This window comes from Bombyx mori, chromosome 22 (assembly GCF_030269925.1).
Source record: "Bombyx mori chromosome 22, ASM3026992v2".
Taxonomy (NCBI): Eukaryota; Metazoa; Arthropoda; class Insecta; order Lepidoptera; family Bombycidae; genus Bombyx; species Bombyx mori.
The window spans coordinates 7,531,148-7,553,945 of record NC_085128.1 but is presented as its reverse complement, the minus strand read 5'-3'; the positions used below and the strand labels follow the sequence as shown (position 1 = coordinate 7,553,945).

Genomic DNA, 22,798 nt, shown 5'->3' with positions numbered 1-22,798 from the left:
AAAAACGTATTAACTATACCAGAAATTCCAGTTAAATCAGATGAAAGTGATTTCTTAACTATATTTAAGATAATTCTTAGTTTGTCATTTGCACAATGGGAATACTAGTTAGTACAGGCTTTCATCGCCAGCGACCGAATCCACATAAACTTTAAATTTTATTTTTAGAATTTACTTCGATTTATAGGATCATTTTTAAGGTAATGCTAATTTAATTGAAGTAAAAAAAACGAATTACATTTTCTTTAGTAGATTTCATTTTCTTAGTAGATTCATTCTTATGGCTTCAATGTTGATGTGTGTCCTCCAAAAAAATTCAATTACAATCTCACTTGCTTTTAAGAAAACCGTCTTTTTTTTATTGCCCTTGTAATTGCGTTTACTAATGTTTGTGACACAAAGGATCATTTATAGATATATTCATTTATTTATTTGCTACCTACAGCATTTCCATTAAAATATTTCAAACGTATGTTAGTATGAAGTGAAAACGGTCAGAGCTTGCTTCGTGAGCTCTTTCTAAGAATGTGGAACTCTTTTTAACAGCTAATGGTCCCGTTCATTATAATAGTAATTACGATCTTCATTTAATTGGCTAGTTTAATATCTTTAAATATCCAAAAAGTCCATGGGCGCCGGTAACCAATCACCATCAGGTGGGCCGTATGCTCGTCTATCTACAAGGGCAATAAATAAAAAAATCTTATACAAATTCTATGTTAAAGGTACAAATATTTCTACGAGTTTGTTTACTAAAGCATTCAATTTGTTTACAAATTTTCGAAATTCAATTTATTTACAAATGCAAACAGATTCTAACAAAAATAACTATTCCAATAAAAATAATGTATTCACAGAATCCCACACTCATATTTTACCGCCTATCTGGTCTGGGTGTCATTGTTGAAAACTTACTAAATGTTGGCTCGTAGATTCTGTTTTAGTAGTCGGTAACAACTTTTAGGACATTGCGCGAAATCACCAAGATATAGAAGCTGTAGTTTAGAAGATTATCCATGTCTCATTCGCATGCGATTGGGACATGTTTCCACTCCAGCCCATCTTTTTAAATTCAAAATGGTTGATAGTCCAGCCTGTGATTGCGGTACTGAAGTCTGAGACGTTAATCACATTTTCTTTTCTTGCTCTCTAAATGATTGCTCTTCTTTCTATTTAAATTTGATTTCATTACGTATTCCTTTTCCTATTTCCATTATGTGTCTTTTATCTATGAATTCTCCTAATGTATATAGTTTATTGTATTTATTTATATTATGTAATGATGTACATATTTAATTTAATCTTATTTATGTATGCATTTTCATATATTCTCTAACTTTCCTAATCTTTCCCTTGCGAATCCAATCAAGTTTTTTTTTTTGATTACGTAGTTTCCCAACCTTTTATTTTGCTCTGTGGCAAATGCGCAAGCCGCGCGACCCAAAATCAAACAGAAGAAGAAGAATATTCAATTCAGATAACAAAATGTCCTTCAAAATTATATATCACTTAGTTGTTTCATATTATCTTAATTATAATTTCAATTGCTTTTTACATAAACACCAACGATTACCAAACAAGAAGATTCAGGAAAAATCGTGTACATTTTTGTTTTTAATAAGCAGTTTCGAGGTTACAATAAAGAATTGACAGTATGACGTCATCAGATAGTTTGTATTGTGACGCAGATTTTTGGCAATGATCATTATTCGCCCAGATTTCATCGAGGCGTACGAACCTACGTCAATTACATATACTATGACTTAAACATATATTTATTTTGCAATGTTACAGGATAACGACCTATATAATAAAACACGCGTGCCATTGTTGTAATAATCATTAAAATGCCATATTATTTGCTTTTCCGATTTCGCATTATTAAAGAAACCAGTCCTGAAGATTAAGGCAGATATCAAGTATAATTTTATACTGCATAGAAGAGTGAGAAGATCCATCTACGAATAAGTGATTACTGTCGAACATAGCCTTTTATCGTAAAGCTGCCACCTACCTCGAGACATCATGACCTCAAATTTCAATTATATTGTATGAAGGTTGTCCAATTTCCCAAAACGGAACGCATAAATGCTTCGCATAAGCAAATAAGCAGAATTGTGGTATCTTACCGGCGCATTTACAATAAATACGCCCTACCGTCAGTTATTATGCAAATTTATTAATTTTGCGTATTCGAATATTACGACACGATGTTATTTCTTTAGCACTTATATAGAAATATATATATATATATATAGTCTAAGATCCGACTGCAGATTAGTGCGCTCATTGGTTATTTGCTAAAAACCAAATTTTTATGTATATTTATAATTAGGAGAATATATATCTACCAAGTTGCCTATCAAAATTTGGCCGCTAGTATTTTTAATTAAATTATTGTTAATTGCTTTTTGGTAAAAAAATTCGTTCACTTGTTTTTTAAATAAAATATCGTCTATATCACAAGTCGCACAGCCGGCAATCGCTATCCTCGTCTGACAAATGATGTTGATACAAATATACCGAGCTTCTTATCACAAATTTAAAATGAAGTGCTTGTCATTCTATCAATCAATGATAACGAAAATATAAAATAAAGTGGAAAAAATAAGCTTGTTAAATTTTTTTCTACTGCACGCATTGAAATAAAATTTAAACATAGCTGACGCGCGGGTCAATATTAGCTTCGTTTGAGATTGCGTGTTTACCCATACATACCTGCAATTAATTTAAGAAAATAAACTTTGTTCTGTTTATTAAGATTGTTTTGGTTTTCCAACAATTTCCGTAATTTTTTTTTTGTTTCATGTTGTATCCATTTTGCTAATAATAGCATACCGTTATTTGGACAGATTATAAAAAATACGATTTCAGCTTCTTTATGATATACGAAATTAGATGTAAATAGGTTCTGTTTCGTATGTAGTGGTTTTTAAATAAGTGGCTTTACAAAAAGTTAAACGACTTCACTGCAAATTAATGTTTCGTATTGCCCTAAATGAAAACACAAATTATTTTCCCTGTGCGAATAAAAAGATGTTATCAAACTTAATTAAAAAAATAAAAGGTTTTTGCAGAAAACTTTACAGACACAATTTAAAAACCGCTATAGTTAAATAAATTGGAAAAAGTTAGCAAGTTTATTTAGAACTCGTCGCTTTGAAGGAAAATTATTGAAAACTCTCGAAGAGGACGGTAGAGGTCATAAATTCTCATTTTTCTCTAACTTTTATTTATATCTCGCTGTCTTTCATCTACTTTCGATAAAAGATTTTCTTTTTATTTTAATTATACAGTTAGATGATGAACCGTGCTAGTAAACATATTAAAATTTGTGTTCAAGCCAATTCAAATACAATTTACACTGAAATAAGTTTAAACAGTATTACTGATATTACAGAAAAATAAGTCGCTTGCTTTCTTTTAGGTTTCACTAAATGGTAACTGTCGTTTCTTACATTTTGTCAGAGTAATTAAGCTGTGAATTATTTAGCGTGTCAAATAGCGCACGTTTTCGGTACCTTTTTGTATTCCGGTAATAAAAGAGGAAATGAAACATTAAGGCTGTTCACATGTAATTCGGGCCACTGGTCGATCAATACAAGTTAATTGAAACAGTTGTTTTGTTTTCTCGTTTACTTTTTACGGTTATTTTCGTATTAAATAATTAACAGAAATGCATAATTTTTTATATCGTATTCAATTATTAAAATTAATTGTCAATTTCAAAATAAAAGTAAAAGTAGTTTTAATTATGTCTGCCACTGAAAGCTCGGAAATTACTATAAATAAATGGTTTCAATACAAATCGTTTTATTTTTAAGTTTAATTTGACTGATTGTTGATCCATTGTCACTCAAAATTTTTAATGTCAATGCTGAAATCAACTAACGATCTAACTAAATTAATTACGTTATAATCCAGTTTACGAAAACAAATTCAATATTCCTTTAATCCCATTAATCTGATTAACATTAATTTCGATGAAGAAATCCGATATGATAGACAAATTAATTATATAATGAATTACAAACACGTTCCGCACCAATTAAATCTTTCACGGTAAATTTTCATTCACGTCAGATTTCAACGTAGCAGAAAATAACATCGGCTATCTGTATTGAAAAGGTTACAAGTTTGACTTTGTTGTTGTTGTAATAAAAACATAAATCAACACGTAGGTATCCAGTGAACACAGCATAATATATTCACCTAAAATATGAGGCCAATAAATCTAGCCGCTGTAACGAGATCTCTGTCAACAATGGCTTAGTTGATATCTTTTTACTCAAAGTGAACTTAGTAGTATATTGCTTTGCTACGAAATGTTTTAATAAAGGCACTCGTTGATATATCGTTATTGATTTACTTTCATAAATAATATACATAAATTAGTTATAGATAAGCAACTCAAGCACTCAACAAAAATGTTTACGGGCGTCGGCTACTAGATGGCTTCGCTTCGATTAGTTTCTCATTGCTCCTGTAGATGGCAGTAACATATTAGTTATCCTATCTTTTATTTTTAATGAAAGATTTTGTAAATTTACAGAAACCACAAATTCATTAAATTTAATCAATTTGTCTTTAACAAATAAAGACTTATATGATTTTTTTTTCTGTGCTTAGTTGTACATTAATTAAATTCCTTAACTTTAACAACATATAAGTTTAGGGGCATGCACTACAAGATGTCGCTAGTTTCCTTACAAAAAAATATTTGTCTTAAAGTATCGCAGTTTCAGGGCCCTGTTTACTTTGGCTTATTCCGAAATTTATCTTGAACAGATTTAATTTAAGTCTTCTGTTAAATTGTAAAAACAAACAATTCACAAAATTTTCCGAGCTACCCACACAACATCTGTTTATTAAAAACAGTCTTGAAAACGCTCTTAGTTAGTTACATCAGTTGCTGTCAAGTAATCAATACGTTTTGTCGTGAACTGTCCAACTGTGTAGTAAGCCAACTTCCAGTGTAAGAACTTTCGGTATTCCGAAACTTCTTCGTGTAAAACAGATCTGAAATACAGCCATACCCTGGGCGTGGTGACAAAGAAGCGGGTTAACCGAGTATAATAATTTATTAATGGAACAAATGTGTGTCATGTTAAAGTATTTACGTTACGGGCTTGGTTGGGTTCGGCATTGTCCACCTCAAGCATCTTTAAAGCTATTTCTAAGTCACTTCCTTTTTGTTCTGACTTCAGTATTCTTCGTGAATTTATAATCTGCATCAAAACTTTTTTGACACAAAGACTGAACTATTTCAAAGCTGAAAAACAAAACAAAACATGAATGAAACATGTTTCAGAATATGTTACGGTGTCCTTTGGAATACGTTAAATTGTGTTGTTCATGTTTTATTTATGATAGCAAAACACCGCGCAAAAGCGTTTTGTTTCTGACAAATAAATGGTATTTATTATACTTACCAGCAATATTTCGAAATTGATCTCTTTAACATTTTACTACTTTATTATTATTGTAAAAGAGTATTTTTTCCCAAAAAAAAAGCAACCTTTTTTCGGCTTTTCAACTGTAACAATTTAAGGAATACTGTACTATGACTTCAGAAAATTATTGTTGTATTTTAATTGTTGTAGGGCCTGGGTTACGCGGGTAATCACTGCCATATGCTTCTTAATTTTGAAAGTGCACCATCTCCGCTGTAACGCTTCGCCGTGGAGAATAAGAATAGAATAAGAATCTCGTCTATATCCTGGTTCTTTATGTGTTTTGAGTTTCATCCGCTTGGTGGCTTGCGGACCGAATTCTGGACTGGTTCGGACCGACTAGTGTATGCTAGGAAAACGAGCTGGCGGCATCATCTAGGCGGGCTTCCGAGACGCCAGCCGGTAAGGAGATGCACTCCGCGCAAAACGCATCATTTTAAGCCAGGTCTCCTCGCTTGGTTGTTTCTCGCTTGAGACGCTGCAGATGAGTGAACAGAGCTTGTGGAGGGAAGTTAAAAAACGATCCAACTGAGCTAGGTGGCGTTCGGCAAACTATGTCGAGTCTTCATCGCACATCCCACAGAGCCTGAAAACGAAAGCATTTAACCAGTACGTCGTACCTGTCATGACTTACGGAGCCGAGACATGAACACTCACTGTGCGGCTGGTCCGTCAGCTCAAAGTCGATCAGCGATCCACGGAAAAAGCCATGCTCGGAATTTCTCTGAAGGATAAAGTCAGGAATGAGGTTATTCAACAGAGAACTAAAGTTATCGACATCACTAAAAAACCAGCAAGCTGAAATGGGGGTGGCTTGGCCATATATGCCGACGACATATGCCATAGAGCTGACGACCGCTGGAGTAGATGGGTTCTCAGGTGGAGACCGCGCAACAGAAAATGTAACGTGGGACGCCCCTTGGCTAGCTGGTGTAATGACTTCCGAACAATGGGCAGCAGGAGGTGGATGAGGGTAAGCCGAATACTGGGCTCAGTAGTGTAAATTGGGAGAGGCCTATGTCTAGCAGTAGATGATTGTGGGCTGATGACGATGAGGTTTGGACTTGGTAGATACTAGGTTTTACTCTATTCAATTCCAATATGTCCCTCCCCTTTCCTAGGAATTAGGTTAGGTTAGTGTAGGCGGAGTTTTGGCGATTTTCCCCTGACCCGAAAAATAGACAAATAAATGAAAGGTTCTACGTCGGTTCGAAAACGTGCCGTGAGCCCAGCTCCGATCTAGTGTAAATACTTCTCGGAGCCTGCTAGCTCAACACCGGCACCAGACAGGAGGTGAAGCATCCTTCAGTGAATCTTACTGAAATTTCAACTGTACACAGGTAGAAATTGTCTTTTACTTTACCCTTAATCTTCTTTTGAAATAAATTTAGTAAAAAGGATGAGATGCTTCACAAACGAAAAATAAATTCACTTACAAAGATTTACTTTCCGTTGCTGACACATTTTATTATAAAGTTATCGAGATTTACCGATCGGCCTATCGATAGTACGTAGCAATTTTTTCGAAGTAATTTATTCATACTATATTTTTGCGCTTTTTTTAAAAACTAGTTACAAAGTTAAAGGAATACGTAATTACTCAATAATTTATTTATATAAGAAGATATAAAGATAAAAGAAGAAGATAGAACTATACATGAGACCTTAAAACTTATATCTCAAGGTGGCTGTCGCATTTACGTCGTAGATGTCTATGGGCTCCAGTGACCACTTAACACCAGGGGGGCTGTGAGCTCGTCCACCCATATAATCAATAAAAAAAAAGAAAAGATAAAGGACTTTTAGCTCTTTAGTTTGCTTTTTTATAAACACAGCAATTTAAATTCCTAAACCAATTCAGCGATGTCACTCCCAATGTGACTTCGTCGAGTAAAACTTTAGCTAATTTATAAATGAAATGAATTGTTCTCGACTTACATATGTATACTAAGTTCCATGCGAATAATCTGGCACGGAGAGATAATGAGTTGCCAAAATAGATTGCGAGTCGGCAATCGAGTACGACACAGTTTTTGTTACAGGGCCAAGTTCGGTGCAGAATCTCGGTCAAGTTGAGAACCGGTGTTAATCATAAATGTTATTGTTTATAAAATTCGTGTTGATTCAATCGCTTAGTTATTGTAAGACGTAAGCAACGTATGCAAAGATTACGAGTTGAGATTATGGGTGCGACGACACAAATAACTCATAACAGTCGATTTTTTTTTATTTTTTTTTATTGCCCTGTAGGCAGACGAGCATACGGCCCACCTAATGGTGTGGTGGTGATGGAGTGGTTACCGTCGCCCATGGACTTCAGCAATGCCAAGGGCAGAGCCAAGCCGCTGCCTACTTATGCGATATGTCGAGTAATTAATTTTCCATCCAGCTCAGCCGGCGTTATTACATGTTTAAAATCTTACTGAATTTATAACAGTTTGTTACAGATGCAAACAGATTTTATTACAAAAAGTAACACACACAACATACAATTCTTTAATTATAATTTGTAATAATTTAATTAAAAACACAGTCTTTTATGTTGCGATAGTCATAAAGAAATACAAAAAAATGTTTTACGATAAAGTATCAATTTCAAAGTTTTCTCAAGCACTTCCGGGGGCGGTACATGGGCATTGGCTTAATGCCTTTCAGATACGTGACATCAAAAGATTTGATACGAGACACGAAATCGAAGTTCGATCTGTGAATAATAAAAGAAAGTAGTCTTTGTGAGTGTTCCGTAGAAATGAAAACATTTTGGAAGTTTCATAAATTTTGTACGAAAGAACTAGGGCCTTGGTCCTATGTTTTTCTCACTTGACGCTTACAAAATACTGGTCGTTTTTCAAGAGGTCTTAACAAACGATTATTACCGTCGAAGGGTGCCAGACGTCGAGTCTCATCGGTATTACTGACCGTCATATAAATTTTCATTAGTCGGGCTCGCTGGGAATTCCTTCATTCGTAATAAACACGCGCTACGTGGGCATATTTTTCCGTTCTTTTGAACGCACCGGTTCTGAGAGTCGCGGATTACAAATGGACTAACTTTGTAGTTAAACACACTATCATACTATTGATCAGAGCTCACGGCATTCGTTTCTTTCTAAATTCAATTTCGTATCGGCTACCTGCGACAAGAGACTTAAAAAAACAAATAAATGGGAACCAAACACGCATGGTCATCCAGCCCCTAATTAGGATTCCCTGTATTATGGGTACCAGATACTGAAATACAAACTTCTATATATATGTATATTTAAATGTTTAAATATCTCCATTTTTAAATAATAAACACCCATACAAAGAGCAAATAAACACTGCTCTTGAGTTGTTAGGTCTCCATCGGAGGCGCCCGAACAACTGTTAGCAAATCCCACCCCTTCTGGTTGAGCCTTTGCTCTCCCACCAGTCCAATCATAAAAAAGCAAATAAACCTGTTCATCACAAGAATGTTTGCTCGATGTGGGAATCGAACCCGTGACCCTCGGTGCGATAGTCAGGGCTGCTAACTACTGCACCACCGAGTCAAACAAATAACTTTTAACTTTACAATAAATTTCAATGCGTCGAGCGTACTTATGTATTTCTCAGCACGGTAATGCAAAACGATGGTTTGTTTGCTTTTTACAGCCGCATAAAATTTACAACGGCGTGTGAGTAAAATCAGAATTACTGTGTGCTTCGAAATACATAAGTTTTCTAAGCATTTATGGAAGTCGTTCTTCAGTTCTTATAGCTGCTGTTGTTTTATCTATGGTTACAGTTTCAATTCCATTCATGGTTTTATGTCTAAAAGAAAATGATTATTGATTTCAATAGTACATAATATATGTAGACGAGATCTATGTTCATTTGTATATGGAGCCCTTATACCTTTAAAATATCAGACAGTAACACATACTTACTTGACTGAATTTACTTAACTTGTATTTTTAAAATAAATGCCTCGGATTTTCAAGACAAAGTCAAAATTCAACTGGAAAACATTCAATTTCAACTTAGAGTAGAATAAGACAAGACGATGGCACTGACTGACTATTAAATCGACACTTAAGAATGTTGGATGTTGTGATTAATCTGATTAATGTGTGAATTTAATAATCTTAACATATAAAAAACTAAATTTATTAAAAAACACATCCTAAATTGAGTACCTTCTTTTTTATTGATATGTGTTAAAAACATAAAGTACTATTATCATATCCACAATAGCAATATACACCGGTACCTTGAATAATAATATTGTGTTTACAAAGTTTTAATAAGAACGCTAAGAATAGAAACTTTAAAAACATTACTTCAACATTATACGGAGAAATTATAATAATAATAATAATAAAAGCCTTTATTCAGACGCAAAGGATATTTACAAATAATAAACTTAAATTAACGACTCTGCCGAGTCGGTGACATCGACAACTTCGTCTGTTTGCCCAACTTTGGCAAAGGCCTCCTCCATTTCTTTCCACTCTACTCGGCTTAGAGCTTTCCTTGTCGGAGAAATTAATTATACATTAATAATAACATGTGCAAGCTCAGATTCCAATCGTAGCTGAAATAATGGAAAACCATCTGATGTATATTATTTTCGAATAGACTTAATGCACGTAAATTTTTGAGTAAATTCACAAAATGCGATACGATACTTTTGCGAGACGATGTACTGGAAAATTCACCTTCTTTTAATAATCCTTTTTTAATATGTGTTAATTTGTTTCTTGAAAGATATTTTTACGATAAGAAAACTAACTACTAAGACTATTTAAAACATATTATTTGAAAACTCTTTTGTCTCTAAAGTTATATAAAGTATTTTATGTAAGTAAATATGCACGGATGTCAACAGAAACATTTCGAAGCTTTCTCTTTAGCGATTTAATTCCGCAGTGGGACGGAACATTAGTCAAAGTGTAAATTAAGTCCACGTGGATGCTTTTTGACGATATCAATGGTTGTTTTTGAAAATATACAGATTGTTTTTCTACCATCACAAAGTTGTTTTCTTTATTTAAATTAATTAAGTTAAGTGACAATACAAAAGCATCCTAACAAATAAATAAACAGATGTATTTTTCAATGTTTTAATCAATCTGCTTAATGAACTTCAGAGAATATTTAAGCAACATAAAGCACTTTGTTGATTTCTAATTCAATGAAACGACCTAGATTTATTTATAATATATAAAAAACATATTTATTCTGAAATATGACACGAACTCCACAAATGCATTCATACGCCGACAGCGAATGCCGACGTCCTTTGGGAAATGAATGCTTGTACTATCATTGCACCGTATTCTCTATATACTGAACTAATGACATCCGACGCCTAGCACTTTGTTCATTCAACGTTCAGACTATCTAGGTTAATTTTATGCAAGAGCGCTACATCACTCCATTTTCCATTATGCCGCAATTTTTCTAAGTGAAGCTTAACTGCTTTCCGGAGAGGCTTAACCAATTAGTGACTTGTCTGTCTCTTGTTTTTGTAGATTTTCGAGGACTAAAGTTTTATATTCAATGTCGTTTTAACGCTTAGTGATATTTCAGACCTTCTATTTTGTCTTAGAAGTTGTCGTAATGATTTAAATTATACGAGTTTGAAAAATATAATAGATATACATAAAACATAAATATATATTTTTTTAAACATTGACACTGATTGTTAATTAAAATTTAATTTTGCTTCAAAATCAAATTAGTTTTGCACTTAAAATTATTTAAGAGAAAATAATACTGAATTGGTAATATTGTACTCAATGGCGGTAGCCACTATTTTCAGAATTCTAACACTATATACCTAATTATAACCAGGCAGAAAAGGTGTTAAGAAACGTAAATCATTATTGAATATTGAATTCAGATGAAATTACAAAAATATCTGTCTAAATATTCACCCGAAGATATAAGTAGGAGACTACTTAATTTTCTATTCTGATGGTTCTACTTGACTAACATCTGTAAGCGATATTATTCTCACCACCGACACCCAGTATAACTGGTTGGTATGCTTAAAGACCGTACAATAAATCGTACTGTAGTACAAAGTTATTGAAGCCTCGACTTCACGTCACAAGGTGGGTAGTGGAATTTACGCTGCGGTTTCTAAAGCTCCAACCATTGAATCAGACCAGGTGGGCTGTGGGATATTCTGCTAATACATATAAGCCAAAAGAAAGGGAACGTAAAAAGAAAGATCATAAAACGCACATATAAACTTCGTTTCGTGCTACTAAATTATTTACATAACTTCCTATGTTCACGTTAACAATGTTCGTGAGGAGAGACACGACCTCGGCCGTTCGGAAAAATAACATCCGCTGTAAATCGTCGTTCAAGTCAAGACGTAATATTATTTATTCTCGATATTTTTGCGAACATTTAAACGGTAGTGAGTACTATTCTGATAATTAGTGAATTTTTCGCAGATGTCGAATTCTTTCAGTTATCAAATTTTATAGAATTGTAAATTTACTATAATACACATCCACGCTACTAAACATCTGAAATAGCGTATCTATGTATTTTTTAAATTAACATTAATTCTTACGAAATATAATCCGGTGTGATAGGTAAATAATATTATAGCATTAAGTAATTTTATATATTTGTAAAACCTTTGCGTTTCAATAAAATATTCTCATTTGTTCCGACATAATATGAAAGCAATACAAAACATAAAAGTATACAAAACCAATGTTTGTAGTGCTCATCCATATTGAAATATATGCAAAGGAAAGAATATTTCAGATTGATTGTATACTTTAAAAAAAAAATTCACCCTGAACAACGTAATAGACGTGTCATATACGTAACAAACAAGAGCCAGTTAATGATGTTACGTATTCCATGATTCGTATTTTAATTATAGATTCTGTATTTTAATTCAACCTGAAAACAAAATTAAACGTGTTTCCTCTTTTCGTTCTCAGATCGTTGCACTTAATAAGATTAGGGAGTTTCAAACAGTTAAGCGAATTACGTGGGCGGTAAGTATTTGTGTAGGTTCTAAAAATACTACTATATACTATATATAAATATACTACTAGAGGTCCTACAGTAGTCGAAATTCGACTATAATTAATTGGAATTGTAAGTTTTTACACTATTATGATTGTATTTTATACTTCTATAATCACCAAATTTCGCCAAGACTACACTATAAAAAATATAAACAAAGGCAAACAATATTTAACCTATTCTCAATTTGACAACAGACGCCAGGAACAAAATTGTGACAATAAATAGTATGCATGCGTGTGTGCGTCAAATAAATGGTATGTAGTGTGTGTAAGTTTTTCTTTATTGATTTAATTTACCTTTTATGCATTATTTAAAAAAATATTATCATTGTGCACTTCTTCTCTATATTCTCTTTAAGTGTGGAAAATTTCATACTCTTCCGTCCGCGCAATTTTCGTAAAAAGGGATACAAAGTTTTTGCTTCACGTATTAATATATAGATATTGTACAGAACTAAGTATAAAATCAAAGGTTTTCGCGCGTACTAATGACAGCCGAGGGGACTAGAGCGGTCGCTTCATTGGGGTACCTCTCTTGAAATTTTATATTCTTTCAAATAGCGGTCAGCATCAACGTTTCCACCCTTCATAATGACGTAAATTTACTAATTAGATCTGTGGCGTTGTAATTAATAACAAATATACAGTTTTATTTTATACATGTCTATTCTTCATGTGTTAATAATTATTCGATCCGGGGGCAGAAACTATTCTCTACTACTAGGTACTGTATTCTACCAATAAATCTCCTTCGAGGCTCGAGTGATTACCAGGAAACCTTAGAGGGATCCCGGGCTATGACTTCGCTCACCCATCCTTGTGAAGCAATCCTTTTTACTGGTGGTAGGACCTCTTGTGAGTCCGCACGGGTAGGTACCACCGCCCCGCCTATTTCTGCCGTGAAGCAGTAATGCGTTTCGGTTTGAAGGGTGGGGCAGCCGTTGTAACTATACTGACACCTTAGAACTTATACCTCAAGGTGTGTGGCGCATTTACGTTGTCTATGGGTTCCAGTAACCACTTAATACCAGGTGGGCTGTGAGCTCGTCCACACATATAGGCAATAAAAAAAAAAGCTAGTAGGCCACTCAGCCATCAGCATTTCTTCCATCCCGAAAAGGTAGAGATAATTATTTCGATACATAATACTTCTACTACGTTATCAGGGATACCATATCGCCATGTGCTAGATTTCAATTGCCATATACATATAGCTCTTTTGATGTTTAATGGCAACGAAGACCAGGGTTAGGTTTGCTTACACGAAGCTGATGTGTAATTTTTTATTCTTCTATTTAACTATACCTATACCGGGCTACGGCCCATCTGGTAATAATAGCCTATCGAATCCCAAAATTATCACAACGAGGATGACTTCGAAATAGTAATTCTATTGCATAGCGGTTGCCCCACCCTTCGAACCGAAACGCATGACAGGCGGACAACAAACCCTATCATAAATACCCTGTGATCACTATAAAATATTTCTTGAGAATACCTATAAAAATATTGCGAATTTATGCGTCGTAGATGCTGTTAAATTTGAGAGAACACAAATAGCCATCTCTATGACATTCATTCTATAAAAGTTGTTGAACAATATCGGATACTCAGTATGTACTTAGGAATAACGCTTGGAATACTTTCTAACACTCCACACTTTTTATTGGTGGTAGGACCTCTTGTGAGTCCGCGCGGGTAGGTACCACCACCCTGCCTATTTCTGCCGTGAAGCAGTAATGTGTTCCGGTTTGAAGGGTGGGGCAGCCGTTGTAACTACATGAGACCTTAGAACTTATATCTCAAGGTGGGTGGCGCATTTACGTTGTGTATGTCTATGGGCTCCAGTAACCACTTAACACCAGGTGGGCTGTGAGCTCGTCCACCCATCTAAGCTATAAAAAATATATAGGTATATGTATATATTAACAAATTTTCTTCTTTAAGACTCTTATAAAATGTTTTAGAAAATTTAATTTAATTTTCCTCAAAATATGCTCATGAAGATATGCTATTTCACGATTACGTTCACGTTTCAATAGTTGTTTATTCAAGTTACGATGACCCACTTCCATTCGGATGAATGTAGGAGCTTCGAAAATTTTACGTCCATTGAAAATATTTGAATTCTTAAGCTAAGTGGAAGGGATTATTATCGGTATAGGTCTATAAGGGTACGTACCTCCCCTTTGTCTATTTGTCTGTGGATGTTACATGATAAAAATTGTTACTTCAACCTCAAATCTCAAAGTACGATATTCTTTTTCTAATATCCATGAGGATGCGTATTAGATTTGACTGAATATTTGATAGAACACATTTTTAATTTATGATATTGATAGAATCGTATTAATATCTGGTGATGTTATTACTAAAAAAAATGCAATAGACAGTTATTTATTCCATATTTTTTAGTAATTAGTATTTGCGTAATTGGCATTCCTTAATTCTATCAATATCATAATAATAAAAAAATTTGCAATCAATACTCAGTTAAAAAATACTTGCAGAAATAGTTATATAAGTTCGTCTGTCCATCCGTAGTGTTAAAAAATACCAAAGACTTCTTCTTAGTTGCTTGATAAATAAAATTATACGGGCAAATTAGACTATAAATCATTTGCAATGTAATTTCTCATATTTACAAATATCTATTAATTTACAATCAGGAACAGTCAATATACATATTTATAACTCTAGTTTAATCAGTATTATTTTACTTAAACCTTAATCTTTAAATTTAAAGTATTTGACAATTTAAATTAATTATTATTTAATTTACTGTTATGACAATTTAAAATGAATACTAACTATATTAACACTAATTTCCAGTAGTAGCGAAGATTACGAGTAATTAGGGCTTCAGAGTGAGAAACCTTATGGCTAGGATGACATGCGTTCTACGTGAAACACTTCACGTTAGCGCCAGCTTGATTTGTGTCAGTTCTGTCTCATCTGAGCGACAGGGGGCTTTAGGCAATCCAACTGTGATATTTCCTGCCTATCGCCTTCAATGCGTAGGCGGAAGTCGGGCGATTTTCTCCTAACCCAAAAAAGTTCATGTTCGAAGACTTATAAATGGCTGTGAAAGTTTTTTGCCAAAAAGGGTCGTGATCAACGTTTTAATCAGATATTTGATTTTGACTAAACAATTAAATATTCGAAGTTCCTCGGAGTTTAAAACTTTTTAACCCAACTGAAAGCGTAATTGGACTCAAAATAGGAATGAATTGGAAATTTTTGTTTTTATTTCAAGAATCCGTACATATTTAACTTGAAAGTTGAGTTTTGTTCGGAAACATACTAATAAACCGTAAATAAGGGCGAGCAGCAATATAAAGTTGGTAAATTTCTTAATTGTTCCAACCGCTTCATTTAGAAATTGTATTACTAAACTGTAAGTAAACTGTATAAAACTCAATCCTTCTTAAGTTTTAGTTTGAAGTATAAAATAGCTATTGTTACAATAAAGAGACTTCTACCTTAAGTCCTAAAGTTTTTTTTTTTTATCTTAGAATTTTAATGCACGGTTGAGTAAACGAGATCTGAGAATCTGAAGATAAGTGGTCACCGGATTTCCAGACCCATATTAAGGCATTAGTTCTAAATTTCTGTTCTATAGTATAACGGCTAACCCCCCCCCCCCCGCTTAGAACCAGAACGCATGGCTGGTTCGCGGTAGAAATAGGTCTCCATGCGCAACATTCATCTGGACGGTTAGACTTTCTTTATTACCCTTCTAGAGGTAGACGAGCGTATGGCCCACCTGATGGTAAGTGGTTACCGTCGCTGCCCACCGTTTAATACTCTCCACAAGCCTCTACAAGATATAAGTAGTACTCAGAATAGGAGAATGACAAAAAACATACCAAGGGTGGAAATATCGGACAATTGCTTGCCCAATCCCTAAAATCTAAGATAAGATAAGCTAGATAGAGGTTTTTAAACTAAATACAGAAGTGTAATTGAAGTGTGTCGTTCGTGAGCATTGATGATACCAGAGGCAAGACCGAGCACTTTACACCGCTAAGGACTTTTTTCAAGCCTCGTTTGAAAAAATGTGAGCCGTTACGGGACGCCTAGCAGATGTGAAACATCGACTTTATTTTGTAAAAGTAATATGCAGAAAAGAACAGATTGTGATAGGAACTAAATATGTCATAATGATAAAATAAAATATTACGAAAAAATAATTTGTTTTTAAGTAAAACACAGGTTATGTGTACTGTAGTAAACAACACTGTATACACTACGGAGTATACACTATAGGTATCCGAGCTCAGTGTAGCGAGAGAGATGGCTTAACGCCGGATCGAGTGGGAGAGAATCGCACAGTCGATTGCGCATGGCGACGCGTCGCCACGGCATGCGTCGCCACGACAGAAATCGGTTTTACGTGCGGCTATAGATGTTTCACATCAAAAATGAAATGTCATGTAGCTCGATCGAATCTAATGTGGTTACCGAACAGAAACTTGGAGCGATTGCGCTTTTGTATTTGATTATTTGTATTAAATTTGTAATTACGTTTTTGTGTTCTATAAAATCAGACAACAAACTAAATCGGATGTAAAATAAAATTAAAAATTAACATGGACCTAAAAATTGCTCAGATTATGTGCAAACTAACCAAAAAATAATTAATTTTAATTTTAGTGAATAACTCAGTGGTACAATAGTTAGCGCCCCTGACTCACATCATTTCGAGTCCTTTTGATCCACTAACGGTGCTTTTAGGTCCTCAGGTCATCGTTCTCGTCGAACCCGTCGCTTGCGACGTAGGGCTCGGCGAGTAAATTAACCCACAGACACAGCCCATTGAATTTCTCGCCGGATCTTCTCAGTAGGTCGCGTATCGGATCCGGTCTTAGATTTTGCGAAGCACGGCTCTTGCTAGGGTTCGTGTTAGGTTAGGTTAGGTTAGAGAGCCCCGTGAGCTCACCTACTCGCCCGTTTACGCTGATATAGCCTCTCAAGACTATCTATCAGCTTAGGCAGGAAACAAAACAAAAAAAAGGCTCTGACTGTTGCGTCTAGGGTCGTGGGTTCTATTCCCATGTCCGGCAAACAAGTCTGCTTGTTCTTTGTGTGGGTGGTTATTGTCTAAATGTGTATACATTTAAACTTTTATAAGTATACATATACGTCAGTCTCTGGGACCTATAATATAGGGAATTCTTATTTGGGGCAAAAAAAAAAAAAAAAAGGTCAACCGTGCGCGATTTGTTAAAACAAAATCGGGCTACTTAAACAATATTCAATTTAACTATTTCATGTTAACAGAGCGTGATACCTTCAGCTACGCGTGACGTCACCAGGTTATTTAAATTAAGAAAAGAAAAATATATAAAGAAAATTATTATTAAATATTTCGTTTCTCCTTACCAAGTAATGTTTTTAGCTTGAACAATAAGAATATTAATTTGATTACAACACTTAATTACATTCACTTTACACTACATTACACACTACGCTGATTGCCTAGTGTGTGCATAAATGATGCGTGTAATTCGTAATCCTAGCATAGATCGTTGCGTTCTGATGCTCAAATCTTCATTGATGGTCTAATCTCTGAGCACGACTAATTGCTAACTAATGCCTTCACATTTACCTGTTCTCAGAAATAGTACACGTTTTGCTTATTACTCACGATCTCAAGTAGCTGCATTTTGCAGCTTATTATTTTTTAATGTTGTTCCGAAGATTTGTTATATTTTACATAAATTACGAACCATATTATACAATGAAAAACAGACTTGATTTGTAACGGATCTACCCAGTAACATGTACAATACAGCAATATGTTCAAAGTATTTTTGTCATGAATATTGATATTTCCTCATTAATGATACTTTTTCCCAAACTACCTCAATTCCTTTTTCAGTGATTTTAAATACCCTTTCCATTTTAAAGATAGGATTAGTATTTTACCTAATAAGCTTTCTTATTAGTGTCGTTGTTTTGTTAGGAGGTAACGGAAGCCCAGTCGATGTAAAAATAAAATATGCGCTAAAAAATACGAGTTTGGTAAATTTTCTGGTCAATCTACTTTTATTAAATGGACTTGAAAACCAGTGATTTATTAACAAAGACAAAACAAATCACTAGTACTCACTCAAGAAACCATATAAACTGGTAATGGCTGTCTATATTCGTCACGACTCGTCTAGCCACAGGTTTATAGGCACAGGCAATGAGCCAAACCGCAAACATTGAACTGTGGGCAGTAAATGATCACACGCTTTTAGCAAAATGCAGCTTACGATGCCGTGCACACTTTCGGAAATCACAAGTCGATCAGGTTATGAGCAGGAACAATCAGAAACATAAACAGAACGAGCTAGCTATTTGGCGTTAACTTTCTCTTTCACAGAAATAGATCATTGTGAAAAATTGCCTAATTTGTAGGCGAGCTGTGGAATTCTCAGCAGCTATTACTTTTTTATAGCCTAGCAGTCTTTATTTAGTATAAATAAAATCGAATCTGCAATCTTGAAATAACAATTTTTTTTTATTATTATTCCCCTTGTAGGCAGACGACCATACGACCCACGTGATGGTGAATGATTACCGTCGCCCATGGACTTCAGCAATTCCAGAGGCAGAGCCAAGCCGTTGCTTACCGTCCAAATTTATGAGTTTTCAAGTCAATATTGAATGAAATGTCTCTTAAAATAGAAATTGCGGTTCAATATTGTCGGTCGTTTAATGAATAGCTAAAATTAAACATAAAACCCATATTTTAATCATGTCTCGAGACTTGTGAAAATCGGAAAGTTTTACCAAATTAAAACTTATAATATTACAGTATAACCTTGGGTTTAGTATTTCAAACGTTTTGAATACTATAAAGTTTTGGTGTTTAGACACATCACCTAAGACCTTATTCAATATTTTACTATTTTATTAACTACCGCCTAATTCTCAATAATTTTGTTTTTTATATTCACTCTTCTCTTTATACCTTAGGTATTTTGTGTCTAAGTCCGTCTTTGTATTTTGTGATAAGACCTTTACGTTGAGAGGAACTACTAGGAATATCGTTAAGTAATGAATATCTTTCTGGCGAAAGTAAAGTCGAATGTAAATCTGAGTAAAGGCTGTGTTGGGAAGTTTAAAGTGGTTCTTGTGTTGCGAGGCCTACCCCCAGCTATTGTGGCACCACTTGACCCGCTTGTTTGAGCCCCGTTCTAGTGAAACATGCTACAACTCAAATCTGATCATTATATCGAAAAACATATTAAGCTTAATTGGAATAATTTGCTACTGCGAAAAATTATATATCTATATCTATACTCTATACTAATATTATAAAGAGGAAAGATTTGTTTGTTTGTTTGTTTCGAATAGGCTCCGAAACTACTGGACCGATTTGAAAAATTCTTTTTCCATTAGAAGCCGACATTGTCCCTGATGAACATAGGCATTTTTTTTTTTTTTTTTTTTTTTTTCATGTTTGTTTTAATGTTTCCGAAGCGAAGCGAGGGCGGGTCGCTAGTAAATAATAAAATAGGTCATAGAGGAGATAATTTAAAACATCTGGGTGAATGTTTTCGGTCATCGACAAAAATAGATAATTAATGGACAGTTATTTGTTTATATTAGTTAATGCATAATATTTAAACGCAAGTGCTATTCACAGAGCTATGATCTGACAACTGTTTGAAAACTAAATAAAAGTACATTATAACAAATAATAGAACTCAAAATTTGCATTAAAATCCATATTTCTCCAGTCTGAAAAGTTTAAGAGCTTTTATTGTACTCTAAAGACATCAAGGGCATTGAAGTGAGTAACCTGATAAAGTCATTTAAATATTACATATGATTTATATTTTATAAAATAGTTCTTACAGAGAAAATAGTTTTATGCTATGTATGTATGTAATTAAATATGTTCGTTCGTCATTTACTAATTCATTTCACTTAGACTGTTCAATTAATGAGTAAAATAAAATATGTCTTAGGTGGAGACTCAACTCACTCACGTTAAGTTTGAATACAAAATTAAAAGGAATCCATATTATTTTTATGTTATATGCTTGCCCAGAAATATTTCTAATGAAAATCACATTTTTATGTGCACACTTTTATGTGAATGAACGACTGCTTCAAGGCCCAAATAAACAAGCTTGTGGTACCTACCGGCGCTCACAACACTACTACCACAAGCTCAAAAGATTACCTCTCAGAGATTACCGCTAAAATACAATATCACCGGTAACCCCATAATACTAGATTTACATTTAATATTGGATCAAAACAAATATTTGTGTGTAAATTGAAAAGTCAGTATTTATGTACCGATATCAAGTTCAACTTACAGGGCTTTAAAGTACAAACCTAGCAAACTTAGGCAACCAATATAAATTAATTTTAAAAGAAACACTAATTAGAATCATCTTCACAGAGGGAAATATCTTGTTCTTCAAACTTTACTCCTACTTAAACTTCGCTGTATTTAATTCATTCACCTACAAACGGTGTTTCTAAGGAACATTGAATATGTTTGAGAAGAAAAGTCCTTCTTTTTAAAACTGAATATGGAAACTTCCGAAGAAATTAATGTTTTTCACGCTTCGTGTCTAGGTTTATTATTACTACACTTCTCTCCTTGTTGTTAAATGCGCTATTGATTGAAGAACTTACTTGTAGGCTTGTGATAAATGACTATTAGAGCCCATTTGATAACCTATTCATATCGAGCGATGCAACTGCGCGTCACTCCAATTGGTTCCATTTTTAGGATTCGGCAAAAACTATTTTTGAAAGGAAAAATGAAGCACTTATAGAAAGAATAATTTTGTTGTTCATCTGCCTATCTGTCCGTTACTTAAGAATATGCTTTTCAGGAACTTCTAGAGATGTGAAGTTTAAATTAGTAGCAAATATTAGATCTACGACGGAAAGAATTCGTTATAAATCTCCAGCTTCTCATTCGACACAATCAAAATATTATATATAACCCTATTTTGTTACTCATAAAAAATTAAGGGACACTTCCCGTTGACCTGAAATCATAAAATTTAACATGAGTCAAGGTCTTATCGTTAAAGTTAATGGAAAAGTTTGAAAATAGTGTATTTTTATCATAGACATTTGATAAAGAATATTAACGAATAACGTATGAAAGGCGGACCACGCTTTCGTGTCTCTAGACAGCATTGTGTAACACTGTGGTATCAGCGTATTATCTACCTACTTACAACTGTAAAATATAGCACATTTTAGACAGCTAATTTTAGGCAAGGCCTTATCTAATATGCTTATGAATTTTCCACTTCAAAAAACAATTTTCAAAGGTGGAAACCTTCATACTACGAGTATAATATTATGTTTTATTAATTTTATTCTATATATTATTTTCTAGGTTGAAGAATAACGCGACATTAATGGAAGAAACTGCTTCGTCGAACACTAGTTATGGCTCAAAATCCTTCCCTTGAAACATTCCTTAATAGTTGTTCATCTTGTCTATTTATCAAACCACTACGTCACCTTTAAAAACATTCCACGTTGTGGTCGAAATAGATTTTTAAGCTTTGTGTCAAAAATAATTTAATTTTAATTGGGACATTTCGTTAAATTATATCCAGAACTAGATTGTAGTGGTAGTGAGTTAAAGTGACGCGCGTAAACCTCTTCGGAGGGCGCGAAGAATTTGCGCGATGCGGTCTCACCAGGGATGTACGTAATATATCCTGCGGATGAAGTAGTTTCCCTGACTTACAGCTCGCATTCGCTGCCCCGGCCCCGGCAGCGGCCTACACTTGATATTTTGGTTGGACCGCTGCTGAGTTTGCCATCCAGCACGCACCCCCTGCCCTTGGCCCCCACCCTCGTCTGCGGCAACTCTCTCAAAACGGCGCCCCCGGAGCCAGCGGAGCGCGCGCCGGCATCGCCGACGCCGTCGCTCGACCGCTCGAGCAAGGTGCGCGAGCGAACAAAAGCCAAGCTTTTCAAAAAGCTCGGACGTCACGAAAACAATGATTTCGGAAAAATTGTTAGGACACCCGCCCCCGACGAGTTTGAACTACCCGCTCCTTTGCCGACTCCAGCTTTTTCTAGGAAAAATATATTTGATCGCGATTTCGATGCGTTATTCGAAGTGGCAAGTACTCCGCAATTCGGCGCAAATATTCGCGTTACGACCCCTGAGCCAGATCATCGACCAGATGTATCAGCATCACATTTTCCTTCTCCTGCGGAATCATCTTTAAGTCTGCTTCCACCTCGGCCCAACTCTGAGCCGACACCCTCACCAGGGAACTCGACCCGCACTTCTACACCACAGCGTTCGTCTCTTGAAGGTTTAAA

General features: G+C 34.6%; 1 protein-coding gene across 1 annotated transcript in view; it reads left to right on the top strand.

The window, feature by feature from the left end:
- LOC101741686 (uncharacterized) overlaps nucleotides 1-22,798 on the top strand; it is a 181,360-nt gene that overhangs the window by 17,608 nt on the left and 140,954 nt on the right. The window contains exon 2 of the mRNA XM_038018733.2: nucleotides 21,852-22,791. Coding sequence (XP_037874661.1) covers nucleotides 22,167-22,791 — 625 coding nt within the window. The 5' untranslated portion in view covers nucleotides 21,852-22,166. The remainder of the gene's footprint in view (nucleotides 1-21,851; nucleotides 22,792-22,798) is intronic.